Source organism: Zalophus californianus, chromosome 15 (genome assembly GCF_009762305.2).
Source record: "Zalophus californianus isolate mZalCal1 chromosome 15, mZalCal1.pri.v2, whole genome shotgun sequence".
In the NCBI taxonomy this organism is placed as follows: domain Eukaryota; kingdom Metazoa; phylum Chordata; class Mammalia; order Carnivora; family Otariidae; genus Zalophus; species Zalophus californianus.
Window position 1 is genome coordinate 47,695,316 of NC_045609.1, and position 13,989 is coordinate 47,709,304.

The window sequence follows — 13,989 nt, forward strand, 5'->3', positions numbered from 1 at the left end:
TGATTTTATTTGAAATTGGGTCGTTGCCGATATAATCAGTTAAGAGGAGATCATTAGGGTGGGCTCTAATCCAATAGGACTGGTGCTCTTATAAAAAGGGGAAATTTGGACCCAGAGGCACAGACAAAGGAGAAACAATATGAAGATGCAGGAGAAGGTGGTCATCTACCAGCCAAGGAGAATGACCTGGAACAGATCTTTCCCTCACAGCCCAGAGAAGGAACTAACCCCACTGACACCCGATTTGGGACTTCCAGCCTCCAAAACTGTGAGATACTAAATTTCTGTTGTGTAAGCCAGCACTCTGTGGTACTTCATTAGCCCTAGCAAACAAACACACTCCATCTCGGGCTTTGTGTCTACATTCGAAGCAGGAAGAAATAGCACCAACAAAGTGGAGACAACGGATTGCTCCCTTGATCAGAAAGGCCGGAACTCTCCCTGACATCTGAATGCTTCCATCCCTGTGACCGGAGCTGGGCCACACGGAAGGAGAAGCCGGTGGGGAAAGGAGCGCAGCTGGCCCACCAGCAGGGTCTGAGAGCTGAAGCAGATGCCCTCGGCCTTCTAAAAATCCTGCACTGTGCTCTCTGGGGAGATGCCCTCATTTGCAAGGCAGGGCTGAGGAGCATGGAAGTAGAGGCTTTTGCAGAGTGGGCTCATCCAGTTCCTAGAACTCAGGGTCCCTCCTTTCTCCATCACAGCCAGCTCAGTTCTCCCATCATAAAACCAGGTCAGCCTGCCGACGAGTCAGCACTGGAAACTCACCGTCAGGCTGGTCAAGACACAGGAAACAAACAACCCCAAAGAAGGCCGGCCTCCAGGACCAAAACAGGACGCCGCTAGCCCAACAGCGGCAGAGCTGGGCAGGACACCTCCTGCACCATCCCCCATGCGGGGCCGGGATAGGACATGGAACACCTGATGTGCAGGCCCTACCTCCCTGTGGGAGCATCTACATCTTCCATCCCCTAAAGCCTTGGCTGTGTTATCGCTCTGGAGCCAGGCAAGGAGGGAAGAATGCAGCCTTGCCGGCTTCTGCTGCTGCTGTGAACGGGGCCATTGGGTGACAATGTCATCTGTCAGCTGAGGACCCAAAGCACACTGCCAGATGTTCACTGTCCCAAGTGCCCACCACTCAGGCCCACTCTAGGGTCTACACTTGCTATTTTATCTAACTTTTCATGTACTCATTGACCTATCCTCTGTCTGGGTGAGGTCTGTTCCAAGCAGTGGAAGTATGTACCCCAGCAGTAGTGGTCAGGGTCCTGGCAAAAGCAGCATCCTCAGACAGGACCCAGAAGGAAATGCAATGTGCCACCTCACACCCATTAGGATGGCTACTATAAAAAAATAAAAAAAAAAACAACATAGGGGCGCCTGGGTGGCTCAGTGGTTAAACAACTGCCTTCGGCTCAGGTCATGATCTCAGGGTCCTGGGATCGAGCCCCGCATCGGGCTCCCTGCTTAGCGGGAAGCCTGCTTCTCCCACTCCCACTCCCCCTGCTTGTGTTCCCTCTCTCACTGTCTCTCTCTCTGTCAAATAAACAAAATCTTTAAAAAAAAAAAAACATAAAATAATAAGTGCTGGCAAGATGTGGAGAGATGAACCCCATGCACTGCTGGTGGGAACGTAAAATGATACAACCACTGTGAAAAACAGTATGGAGTTTCCTCAAAAAATTTAAAATGGAATTATCATAGGATCCCCCAATTCCCCCTCTAGGTATATGCCCAAAAGAATTGGGCACAGCAGAATCTTGAACACATATTTGTATACCCATGTTCATAGTGGCATTTTTCACAGTAGCCAATAGTGGAGGCAACCTAAATGTTCATTGACAGACAAATGGATAAACAAAATGTAGAATAAACATACAATGGAATATTAATCAGCCTTATAAAGGAAGGAAATTGGATGGAAGTGGATGATCCTTGAGGACATCATGCTAAGTGAACCAGCCAGTCACAAAAAGACAAATACTGTGTGATTCCACTCATATGAAGTTCCTAGAATAATCCAGTTCATAGAGACAGAAAGCAGACGGGCTGCCAGGGGCTGGGGTCGGCAGGGTGGTGGGCGGAGTGGAGCCGATATTTAATGGGTATGGAGTTTCACTTCGGGATGCTGTAAGAGTTCTGGAGAGGGATGGTGGTGATGGTTGCACCAATATGAATGTACTTCACACTCCTGAACTGTACACTTCCATGGTCAAGTTGGTAAAGTTTATTTCATGTCAATTTCACGACAGTTTTTTTTTTTTAAGAAGAAAATCGAATGAAGGGACCATAAGAGAGGTATAAGCATTAGGGAGACCCCAGCAAGTGGAGCCACTCAGGAAGAGTAGGAGCCATCCTTCCCACAGCCCCAGGGAGCAAGGGGAGCAGTTAGAGTCCGAGCCCAGGATCTAGTTAGAGAGGCGCCATAGTTAGAGAGGATGGCAGCATTGCCCAGACCCCACACCACAGCCAGGAGCAGGCATGGGGAAGAAATGCCAGGGATTCTGGCTCCCTCCAGACTCCACCCAGCATCTCCCACTGGTGACACCCAAGGGCAAGTCAGAGAGTTAAGGAGCCCAGGTGCTGCAGGCTCTTGGAGACTGTGCTTTCTTGGGGTGGCTCTGGGACAAGCTCAAGCAGCCGACAGATAGCCTAGTGCCTCCTGGTTCTTAACGGTCTCATGATGGGATAGGCAACAAAGAAGTCAACGTAATTTTAGAGCGTGCTCAGTACCAGAAAGAAAACAAAGCAGGCGCTGTGAGAGAAAGTGGGGAGGGGACAGCCCCTGAAATGTCAGGGGAGACCTCTCTGCAAAAATGGCACATCTGGACCTTAGGCACTATATCAGGCAGGGTTCTCCAGAGGAGCAGAACCAACAGGATGTATAAATATAAAAAGAGATTTATCTTAAGGAACTGGCTCATGCAGTTATGAGGGCTGGCGGGTCTGACATCTGCAGAGCAGACTGGACACCCAGGGGGAGTTGATGTTGCAGCTCCAGTCCAGGGACCTGGGGCAGAATTCTCCCTTCCTCTGGGGAGCTCAGTCTCTGAGATGTGGCCCACCCACATTGTGGAGGGTGGGTAATCCGCTTTACTCACAATCCATTGATTTAAACGTTAATTACATCTAAAAAATACTTTCATAGCCACATCTACATATGTTTGGCCAAAAACTGGCCACTAGGGCCCAGCCAGGTTGACACATAAAATTAGCCATCACGGGCACGATCACCCATCTGGACCAGTGTGTAGTTCTCACATGGAGCCACTAAGTTGGATATCCTGTTCATACCCTGCATGCCTTTCTTTTACAGAGAAAAAAAAATAAAAAGAAAGAAAGAAATCACACTTTGTAATTCCATCTGGTCGACAGGAAGCTCTAGTTTTGCAGCAAGAGGACTGCTCTTCCAAAATCATCCCCCAGAGGCACCCCCTGGCTGACCAGGGACAGTCTTCCTAGCTGGCGGATGATGCAGGGGAATAAGAAGTGCACGGACGGGTTCAGTGATTCCTCGAGCATCGGCAGTGTGCTGGACGATGCAGACAGGGAGGTGAGCAGCCTCACAGACCGGGCCTTCCGGAGCCTGTGCATCTCAGAGGACATATCCTGCAATGACTCCAACCTGGCTCTGTCCCCGGATATCACCCGCCAGGTGTTTGGGAATTTTCCCCAGGGAACAGTGATCCACACCCACAGGAAAAGCAGCATCTGGAGCCAGTTACCGTCGCAAGGCACAGAGCACACAGGCTGGGCGGCCACATTCCAGCAGCTCCCCAAGTACGTTCAAGGGGAAGATAAGTATCCCAAGAGCAGCCCGCCGCTGACACCAGCCCAGAGGAGACTGGAGGTGCCCGTGTCCGGCCTGAGGAGCAACAGCAAGCCTGCTTCGAAAGTGTCATCACTAATTAAATCCTTTGACAGGACTGAGAGCCAACCTTGTGACAGCAGGCCTCCGACCAGTAAGCCCCCGGCTCTCAAAAATCCGCCCAAATTTGCTCCTCTTCCAGAAAGTGGTGTCCACTTCTGCTTCGATTCTGCCTTTCTGACGGTCAGGAGGGTGCCTGCTGAAGTCTCTGGCGCCCACCAGAATAGCCACCACCAGCCTGGCAGGAAGCACGGAGAGCAGGAGTCCCCCAAGAATCCCGAAATGGCCTGTCACGGCTCCAGCAGCTTCCTCCCAACACCCGAAAACGTGGCCAACTCGTTTGAGTCCAAGTTCCCCTCCCCGCCCCACAAGCCAGCCAAGGGTGAGCCTGGAAGAGGTAAGGAGTGGCCCCGCAAAGGGACCTTTCTTCATAGCGAAAACAGTGCTTTTGAGTCATGGAACGCCCACCAACCGAGGCTGCCAGAGAGAAAGGAGGCCGCTGAGCCCGTCCCAGAGACCAAAGCTCCCAAGCATTACGATGACACGCCCTTGTTAAGAGAGCCCCCGGCCCCTGAGCACAGGGTCTCCCCCTGCCACGCCCGGGCCAGCTGCAGCCAGGAGGTGAACAGGCTGGCTGCAGGGGCTCTCACCGTATCTGGACCCTGGGGAGCTAGGGATCCAGGAGCCCAGGCATTCGCTGTGGAGGGAAAAGCTTCTAGCTTACAGCCTGACCCTCAGGTGAAGCCGACCCAGCCCCCATGGAGGAAACCAAAGCCTGACAAAGGAAGGAAAGAAAGTCTACCAGATGCTTCAGAAGAGAAGAAGCAGGTCACCAGAAGAGGCCCAGCCTTGTATACAAAGCACAATCCCCAGGGACAATTTCCAGAAAGCAAGGCTCTTGACCTGCCCATGGACCCCAATGAGCATTATAGTCCTCCTTTTAACATCAGTAAGCTTCTGACCCCCGTCATACCCACCAAGCATGTCCTGGAGCCATCCGACAGCCAGCCAGGGGAGATAACCCCACCACCCCCAGGGCAGCTAAATGGATACCAAGAGAAGGAGCTCAGTGAATGTCAGTCTCGGGACAGCTACAAATCCAAAGCGCCCAGCCTGCTGTTCAACCTTAAGGATGTGCGGAAGCATGTTAAAAGCACATACAGCCCCTCACCCCTCTTGAAAGGCCTTGAGGAGAAAACCAGAGGCAAGCAAGAACCCGTGAGCAATGGTGCCATCCTTCCCAATGGGCTGGAGGAGAGCCCTCCAGAGGAGATGGCTAAGGAGACACCAGCTGACGGCCCTTCTGGGTCACACATCAGTACCCAGAAGGACCCTAGGGCTGTCTCTGGTGCAGCCTCTGCAGATAACTGTCTAACTCTTAGCTCACCTCCAGCTACCACCCTAGCCCCCTTCTGCATCAACGGGGAGGGAACTGACAGAAACAGTGACGAGAAGGACAATGGAGATCTGGAGATGGGTACCACCGGGTCGGGCAAGTGTCCGGACGCCGGGGAACCCTGCCCTAGAAAGCACCTGTCCCTGAGGCTTTGCAGCAGAGAGCCTGAGGCAGGGAAGGCTGCAGAGAAACCAAAGAGCCCCAGCCTCGAGAAGGGCTTCTTGAGATCCGTGTCTCAAGAGACAGAACCAGAGAGAGACGCAGGACTTCAGAATCCAAACTTCAACCAGAAATTCTCCCCAGAGCCCCTCTCTCCAGAGGAAGAAGATGTGTTTTACAGTGACAGCCAATCTGATTTCATGCCAGGCTTCAAAAGTAAGGCCAAGTTCAGCACCAGCTCTTCAGACCAGTCCTTTGCTTCATTTGAAGATCAGCAGAAAACGTGGTTCACCGAGAGCCAGCAGGAAGACAGGAGGAATGACAGAAGTGCAGGAGACAGTTGGAAGGATGAGAAGGAGAAAACGATGGCGAAAGAGGAGCTACAGCCCTGTGCCCTGAGTAATGGGCCCACGTGCATGCAGGAGCGCAGCAAGAGGGAATCCTTGCAAGGAGAAGGGGGAGGTTTGTCTGGATATAGACCCAAGAAGGCATCGAGAGAGGAGGCTCACTTCAGAGGCACTTGGATGGGGAGAAGTAAGGATACAACCAAAGACCTTACCCTCTCACCATCTTCTACTTCAAACAAGCACATATTGTTTGCAATTAAAGACAATACCCTTAGGGCCACCCCCGTAATAAAACCCATCATGCTGCCCCTCCTGAGGACCATGTCATCAGCGGACCCTCTGGGCAGCAGCCACAAAGAAGACAACTTGCCAAAGCCAAGCTGGGGAGAAGAGGCTGGTCTTGATGGCCCCGAGAGCCAGGAAATGGCCAACACCCCGACCCCCGCTAGCATGCAGGACACACACTTGAAGCACACAGCCTGGGAGGGCACGGAGGACCACGGACAGGTGCCTGGCATGGCCCGGACGGAGACTTCCCAGCCAGTCCCAACAAGAAACATCCCGTCTCCTCCACTCATGGGAGAGGGCGAAGGGCTGAAGCCACCCCCAGAGACTGCATGTCACGTTGTGGCAAATGAAACCAAGAACAGTTCCATGGACCAGGGGAAGCTGGATGCTCCAAGGTGCATCCCCACCATCGCTTTGCCCCAAGGCGACCCAGAAGACCAGCCACCCCCACGGCAGCTGGGAACGTGTTGGGAAGAGCACACACAAGATTTCAAAAGTCACTTATTGTCCACACCCAGAGCAGGGCCACCAGGGAGAAGACTGGTCCCCGGGGAGATGGCAATTTCCCCTAATGCCAGCTCCCTGGACGAGAGCAGCGCGTGCTCCCCGGCCACCAGCAGCACCTGGGACGATGCCTCCCAGGCCCCCACTGAGCAGGGCCTGCTGCCAGGGGAGCCTCATCACCCCAGCCCCTGGGCCAGCCTCTACCCAACCAGGGTCGCCCGTAGGGAGGACCTGACACACGCCCTCACATGGGAGGCCGGCTCAGATCCCCAACTTGAGCCATCCACCGAAGACCTCAGGACACTTTCTCCAAGAGGTTCGGTGCTGGACATGGCCACCAACTCAGCAGGCCTCCCTGAGAAACCAGAGCCTCCTGCTCAGCAGGAGAGGGCAGCCGGCAAGCCCCCGGCAGTCCCACCCAAAACAGAGAAGGCCCTGCGGCGGGCCAAAAAGCTGGCAAGCAAGAGGAGAAAGACCGACCAACTGCAAGAAAAGCATGGTGAACCTGGAGAAGAAAAGCCCTTCCTGGAGGACTGGGAGCATAGGCCACCATCCCCCGGAGAGAGGCCCCGATACAGGTTCCCCGAGGTCCGTTCCCTGCCCCATCCCATCCACCGCCACTCAGTGTCTGCTTTAGAGCCACTCAGGAGGCAGCCTGCGGGATCCCAGTCCGGTATGCCTCTGGCCCCTTACCCTGCCACCCAGAAGGTCCTCCAAGACCCCCAATCTGGAGAGTACTTTGTCTTCGATCTGCCACTCCAGGTGAAAATCAAGACCTTCTATGACCCAGAGACAGGCAAATATGTCAAGGTCCCCATCCCATCCTCTGAGGGGGGTTCCCCCGAGCAGCCCCCGCCAAACACACCTGATTCTCCCTACATGCTGTACCCCCACTTCCGGCCCCTGCCCTTGATGCCACTGCGCTGCTCGTCTCAGCTCTCTGCCCCCACCTTCTTCAGGCAGGGCCCGCACACCCCCGAGGCGGCCGGCCCTGGGTCCCAGAGCATGCAGCCAGCACCTCCCCGGTGCCCAGGGGTGGAGGGGGGAGATGCTCCACGCCTGGGCATTATCTCTACCGACGACCTAGAGGACTTTGCCACAGAAGGCATTTCTTGAGAATTACAGCAGACTAACCCCCCTCAAATAAACCCAGAAGAACTTACTTCCCCTTTCCACCAATCAATCACTCTCACACACACACACGCACACACACACACACACACACACACACACACACCAACACATACTTAGCCATGTGGGATCCCTAAAGTCTCAAAGGAAGTGGGGATTCTGAGAAAACCCGACCTGAAGGGCTTCCTGGGGCTCTCCTCCCTGGGAGGGCACTTTTGCATGACCGGGTCCCTCCCAAGCCCCTTCCCGGATCCTGGATCTGCTCCCTTTCCCCCTTCCTTCTCCCCTCCCTTACTGCCTGTCCTCCTCTGGCCATGCGACTGGGGTGAGTCCAGCCTGATTCCTAATGGCTGCTCTGCTCGGGCACCGCACCTACTTCTTCTCAAGGGCCGGCTCATGCAGTGAGCCAACTCCCAATCTCCCAGAAACGCTGCACTGCACTGAGCGCAGCCCTGCCCAGCGAGCAGACCACCCGGCCCAGCCCCTCCAGGTCCAGCAGGGCACAGAGAAGTGCCTCTACCCTCGCTCCCGTGCAGTAACCATTTTCAGCTCACTGCAGGCAGAAATGGCTAAGGACTGCCCCAAGGCAACCCTGCAGAAATGTTTCTTTGGATAGAGTGGGTTTTCTTTACTGAGGAAGCTTTCCTCTGAAGGCTATTTTCTGATAAAGAAAAGGCTACCTTTTAAAAAGTGAAACAAGCTTGCAGATGTGGTTCTGTCCTGGACTGGTCTTCCATCTGGGCAGTGGCAGGTCTCCCCTGGTGAGTAAAGTGCCTTGTGCTGTCCAGGCCTTCCATCACCTTCCGTCACCGCCGGCCACGCAGGGGCATTGCTCTGAACAGAGCAGCCTCGGCACCTGCTGCCATCCCGGCGCTCCTCCTGGAGCCCTCAACGCTGTCCCTGAGTTCGCGGGGCCAGGCTGTCCACCCGTGTCGGGGGACAAAGAGGAGGGAGACCCAAGCTCACCATCACGGCTGGCCCAGGGAACTGAGTCAGGCCCTCGGTGTCCCAATTTCATGACTGTTAACCTATGCCCTGTGCTCAAAAGGAAATTGTATTGTCCCAACTCCCAGGCCTCTGGGGATGTGGAGGGAAGTATCTGATTCAGGTCAAGGCAGCAAAATGCAATAACCATCTCTGACCTCTGAGAACAGAGGAGTCTGTGAGCACATGCACACTGTGGGCAACCGTGCTAGGAAAGAAAGCAGGCAGGTTTCATGGGCTTCTACCCAGGGCATCTGCTGAAGCAACTTAATTCTTGTGCTATGGGAAAGACAGGGGCAAACACGTCTCCCTCCTTGTTTAGAAAGGGCAGCTGTTGAGGCAGCTGTCAGGACTGTGCTGTCCACGTCCCCAGGGACCCCACAAACTGCATCATCCTTGTTCCTTTGGCAAAGATGCTGTTTCCAGGCTGGAAAGATGGGAAGGCACAGAACTCACCAAGTCCCAGGCTCACACCAATATAAGAGCTCTTATTCTTGGCCACTATTTGGATTCAGGATTTTTTACCTGTTTGTTTTCCCAACAAGTACAGCCACACCTTAATTTCATTGTGAAAATACTCCACAAATCCCCTGTCTCGATGCCATGGTGAGACAACCAGATGATTGGCCAGGAACACAGTCTGGCTGCTGTCTGAGAAGTCTGGTTCCCACGAGTCATGCACTGGGGTGCCAGTGGGAAGAACAATCTGTGATCTTGGCTCTTGCCACCGTGGCTAAGCATCCTCTCACCTGCTTTCATCTTACTCAGATAGGAAAATGGATAGCTCATTTTAAAATTCTCAGGGCCCAGGAAAAGAACTGCCTAACAAAAATAGAAACCTTCGGTTAAAAAACAAAACAAAACAAACAAACAAACAAAAAAAAACATAGTAATAGTAACGATGTCCCCACGAGGAATAATATACTTTCTTTAAGGGGAGCTTACGTATGGGGAAGCAGTCATCTTCTGTCTTAGAAACAATATAAGCAAAGCTATTGATCAAGCTAAAAGCATCAAGGTAGATATTTGGAGATCAAGGTCAACTTCCTTGTGAATGCACAAGAGGAACAGGGCATCTGGCAGGATGCAGCATCCACTCAGAGAGAAGTGATTCCTGGGACACCTGGCTCCCCAGCAGGTCAGCCAGCGGAAGGCCTCCATCACTTACAGCAAGGTTCCTATGTTCCTAGGAAGCAGGTAGTGCTTCCGGGGGATAAAAATCAATGAAGACCAACTCATTTGCAAATAATGTTCTCTTTCCTTCCTCCCTTCCTCCTTCTTTCCCTCTTTGCCTCCCTTTCTCTCCTTTTTCCTATCTCTCTATTTTCCTCGTGTCCTCCTATCACAAACATTTTCAGAGTTCCCGTCCTGTGCCAGGCACTTCACTGGACTCTAAAGATATACTATGATAATTAGATCTGGTCTCCACACCCAAAGAATTAAAATCTAACAGAGAAGAAAGACAGTGATAGTCCTGTGTGGTAAGTAATTTAATAAAGTGGTCTGAGGGGCATCTAGCTCAGCCCGGGCAGAAAAGGGGCTTCCTACAGGAGACGGCATCACCGTGTCCAGGTGGCTAGCACGGCCTGGGGAGCACTAAGCTCCCCATCACTGGAAACGTGCCAGAGAAGCTATGACCCCTTTCCTAAGACAGGGATGGGTTCAATGTCCAACGTGTCCTAACTACATCTCTGAGACCCCAGGCTGCACATGGGGTTCCAGTATGACAATGTCATGGGTCCAAAGTCTAAACAGGGCATGGCCTCAGGAGTGAAATATATGAATGAAACATTTGCAATTGAAAGAGGAGCTCTAGGCAAAACGTAAATTCTATGCAGGTGGGAAGCATTTTGGCCCAGATAACACTGTGATGTTACACACGATTGTCTTATGTGAACCTTCTATATCACTGAGATATAAAGTCCAAGGTAAGCAGAGAGAGCTCCGGGCCATGTCATCAGAGCCTGTCACCACCTGCTTATGTGTCTTAGTGTCACCCCAGCAGGGCCATCTGAGCAGAGGGCTCCTCCTTCCGCTGGACTCCGTGTAGATGCAGAACTGCAGCTGATTCTAGGGGTTCTCTCCTTCACCTGCTGGCTCTCAGACAGGAAGCCCAAGCCTTTCTTGGCTTTCCCAACACCTGTGCACTTGATGACAAGACAGCCCCGGCTGCAATTCCTGCTCACCTCATCACCTCTCCAAGTGTGGGAAAAGGACAGCTGTAAATAGAAGAGCTCCCCGGGGGACTCAGGGACACCCAGATTCATAAACACCATCCTAAGCAGAGTTCCCACGCAAATGACCCGGCGCTGCCCGGGCCCAGCGTTCCCGCCAGTGGGGTCACTTCAGTGGAGGCATATGAGGAGGAAGGGCCCATCTGGGTTTGCCCATGGGCGGGCACTCCTTCTCCAGGTGGAAAGCTGTGGACGGGCAAAGGCACAGCCAGGTCCTGGAACTGTCCAGCGCAGCCACCAGGCCCTGCCAGAGCCAGACGCAGGCGTTCCCTGGAGCTCTGAAAGGAGCCTATGGACTGATCTCAGAAGACAGGAACGAGGGCTCCCTTCCAAGGCGGTTGAGCCAGAGTTCCCAGCACACGAGGAGATAACGGGGGACTGAGGAGCCACGCACATCACCATCCCTAAGCAAAGCCAGTCTTGGCTGTGCTCATCATTCATCCAACTGCAGTTTCGTTTTTTAAGTCCCCTCACTGTTCCCGCACTGTTCTCCAACTCAGCGTATTCTGGGCACTGCCACACTGACACCATTTTCCAGCCCTTCCATGCAATTGGTTCTCTTCCTGGGTCCCAGCCCTGACCTCCATCTCCCGTTCCCATCCTTCCCAAGCTTAGAAGTGCGCCTTGCTCTCTTTAGAGCCCTCTCGTCCCCCTTCATCATAATGTGTTGAGTGATATTGTGGGTGCCTGCCATCCTGTCTTCCATGCTCGGTCCTATATTTTCCTCTGAATTTGGAAAATTTTAGGCTGGTGTGCTCTTCTTTCACATTTACAAACTCTAGATGACATGGTCAGTCTCACTTGGCATTCCTGTGCTTTCAGCAGCCCATTCTTCCCTGCTGATCAAGATGGAAAGTGCCAGCAAGCTAGGTCAAGAACTCAGCCAACACCGCCATAGTGAAGCACCATCTCTGCCCTTCCTTGCATGGGTCGTCTGTTGCGTACCTGTGTGAGGAGTATAGGGGGAGCCCTCTGTCCAGCCAGCTGATCCACTGCACCAGGCAATGTGATTTCAATGGCCTCCCCACCAGTCCTGACCCACACACACTTACCATATCTCTTCTGCCGAGTTTGCTGACTTCCCAGAAGGTGGATACCTTCTGATGGAAACCTTTTGACCCATGTTCAACATCACTATTCATTAGGAAAATGCAAATCAAAACTACAAAGAGGTATCACCACACAGCCATTAGGATGGCTAGGATTTAAAAAAAGAAAAAAGAAAAAGGAAAACAAGTGTTGGCGAAGATGTGGAGAACTTGGAACCCTTGTGCACTGCTTGTAGGAATAGAAAACGGTGCAGCCGCTGCAAAAAATAATAATGGCAGTTAGTCAAAAAGCTAAACATAGAGGGGCACCTGGGTGGCTCAGTCGTTAAGTGGCTTCCTTCAGCTCGGGTTGAGATCCCAGGGTCCTGGGATCAAGCCCCGAATTGGGCTCCCTGCTCAATGGGAAGCCTGCTTCTCCCTCTCCCACTCCTCCTGCTTGTGTTCCCTCTCTCGCTGTCTCTCCCTCTGTCAAATAAATATATTTTTTTAAAAAAAAGCAAAACATAGAATTACCACATGGGCAGATACACAAAAGAAATGAAAGTAGAAACTCAAACAGATATCTGCACACCCATGTTCATAGCAGCATTATTCACAAAATAGCCAAAAGTTGGAAGCAACCCAAATGTCAGTCAACAGATGAGCGGACAAACAAAATGGCATCCCTCCGTCCAGTGGAATATTATTAAGCCTTAAAAAGATTGGGCTCCATGTTCTCCTAGAATCAAAGGTGCAGGGGCCAGAGGAAGGCAGGATTTGGGACTATGGGCCAAATTGAGAGGGTGTGGGGGCCCGCTCAGACCCACACTCTGGTGATAGCAGAGCAACTATATCTGCCTCCAAAGAGAAAAATGGAAGAAGGAAAAGCTCCAGAGCTCTCCTCTCAAACCAGGTCCTCCCCCTCTGGCCTTCCCAGCTCAGCACCACAATGCCCACTCCCTGGTGGCCCAAGCCACAGTCCCCATCCCCACTGCCCCCAATCTCTTGTCCCCAATTCAATCAGACCTCAAACTTGTGGATTCTATCTCCAGGCATCTGTCAATATGCACCATTCATCGGCACCCTACCACCACCCCTCACTCAGGCTGCTGTTAGAGCCCCCCACTCCTCCTACTCCCAATATGACCCCTTTCCACTCTCCTCACAGGGACTCCAAAGCCCTGAATAATGCCCCACCCTGATCCAGAATGTTCCAGGACTTCCTGCTCACCTCAGCAGAGTCAGCTCCAGAGGAAGACATGCACGGCTGCCACATACTGGGACCTCAGTTCTCAGTGGCCTCCTCACCTGCCTCCTTGGACTCCAGTCATCCTGGGCTTCTTTGAGTTGATCAAATGGGCCATTTCCAGCACTTTGCACATTCTCTGACCCCTCCACAGGAGGTTGGGTCTGCATCTCCTTGCCCGCTGGTCTGTGCCCAACAGGATAGAGTTGGTGTGCAATGCCAAAGCCAAGTCAAAAAATGCCATACCACATTCCCCAGTCCCCTGGAACATGCACCCCTCAAGCCCCCAGCGGCCATGGAGCAGTCCACGTCCCCTGGCTCACTCTGCTGTAAGGAAGCCAACACTGACCACGTGGGGATGAAAAGAAAGGGAGAGACCCCGGCCCTCTTGTTCTAGCTCCTGCGTCTGGCCGCCTGAGCCAGAAGAAGCTCACCAAGCTGTTCCCAGATTCCTGACCCACAAAACCATGAGAGATGATAAACTGATTGCTGTTATTTTCAGCCACTAAACTTCAGAGTAGTTTGTGACACAGCAAGAGATGACGGGAACTCTGTCCTTCCGCCAGCCTTCCTTCCCTATCTGCTCTCACCCTCTCCCTGACAGCCTCCTCTTGTCTAACTCTTGTGAACCCTAACACTCCCCAGCTTAGACCATGTCCTCTTGGAGGCCATCCCCAGTGCCCTTGCTCCTGACCGTGCACCTCACTTTCCCCACCTGCTGGTCCTTGGGCTTCCCCCATCACAGAACAGGCTGTAATTGCCTACTTAATTGTCCCCCTCACCTACCCAATGGTCAGTTTTGGA

General features: G+C 52.9%; 1 protein-coding gene across 4 annotated transcripts in view; it reads left to right on the top strand.

Moving 5' to 3' along the window:
* The window catches only part of C15H10orf71 (chromosome 15 C10orf71 homolog), a 29,411-nt gene extending 21,029 nt beyond the window's left edge, over positions 1–8,382 (top strand). For all 4 annotated transcript variants that reach the window (XM_027597265.2, XM_027597262.2, XM_027597263.2 and 1 more), the window contains one exon: positions 3,317–8,382. In XM_027597265.2, coding sequence (XP_027453066.2) covers positions 3,470–7,678 — 4,209 coding nt within the window. In that variant the 5' untranslated portion in view covers positions 3,317–3,469 and the 3' untranslated portion in view covers positions 7,679–8,382. The remainder of the gene's footprint in view (positions 1–3,316) is intronic.
* The last annotated feature ends 5,607 nt before the right edge of the window (positions 8,383–13,989 follow it).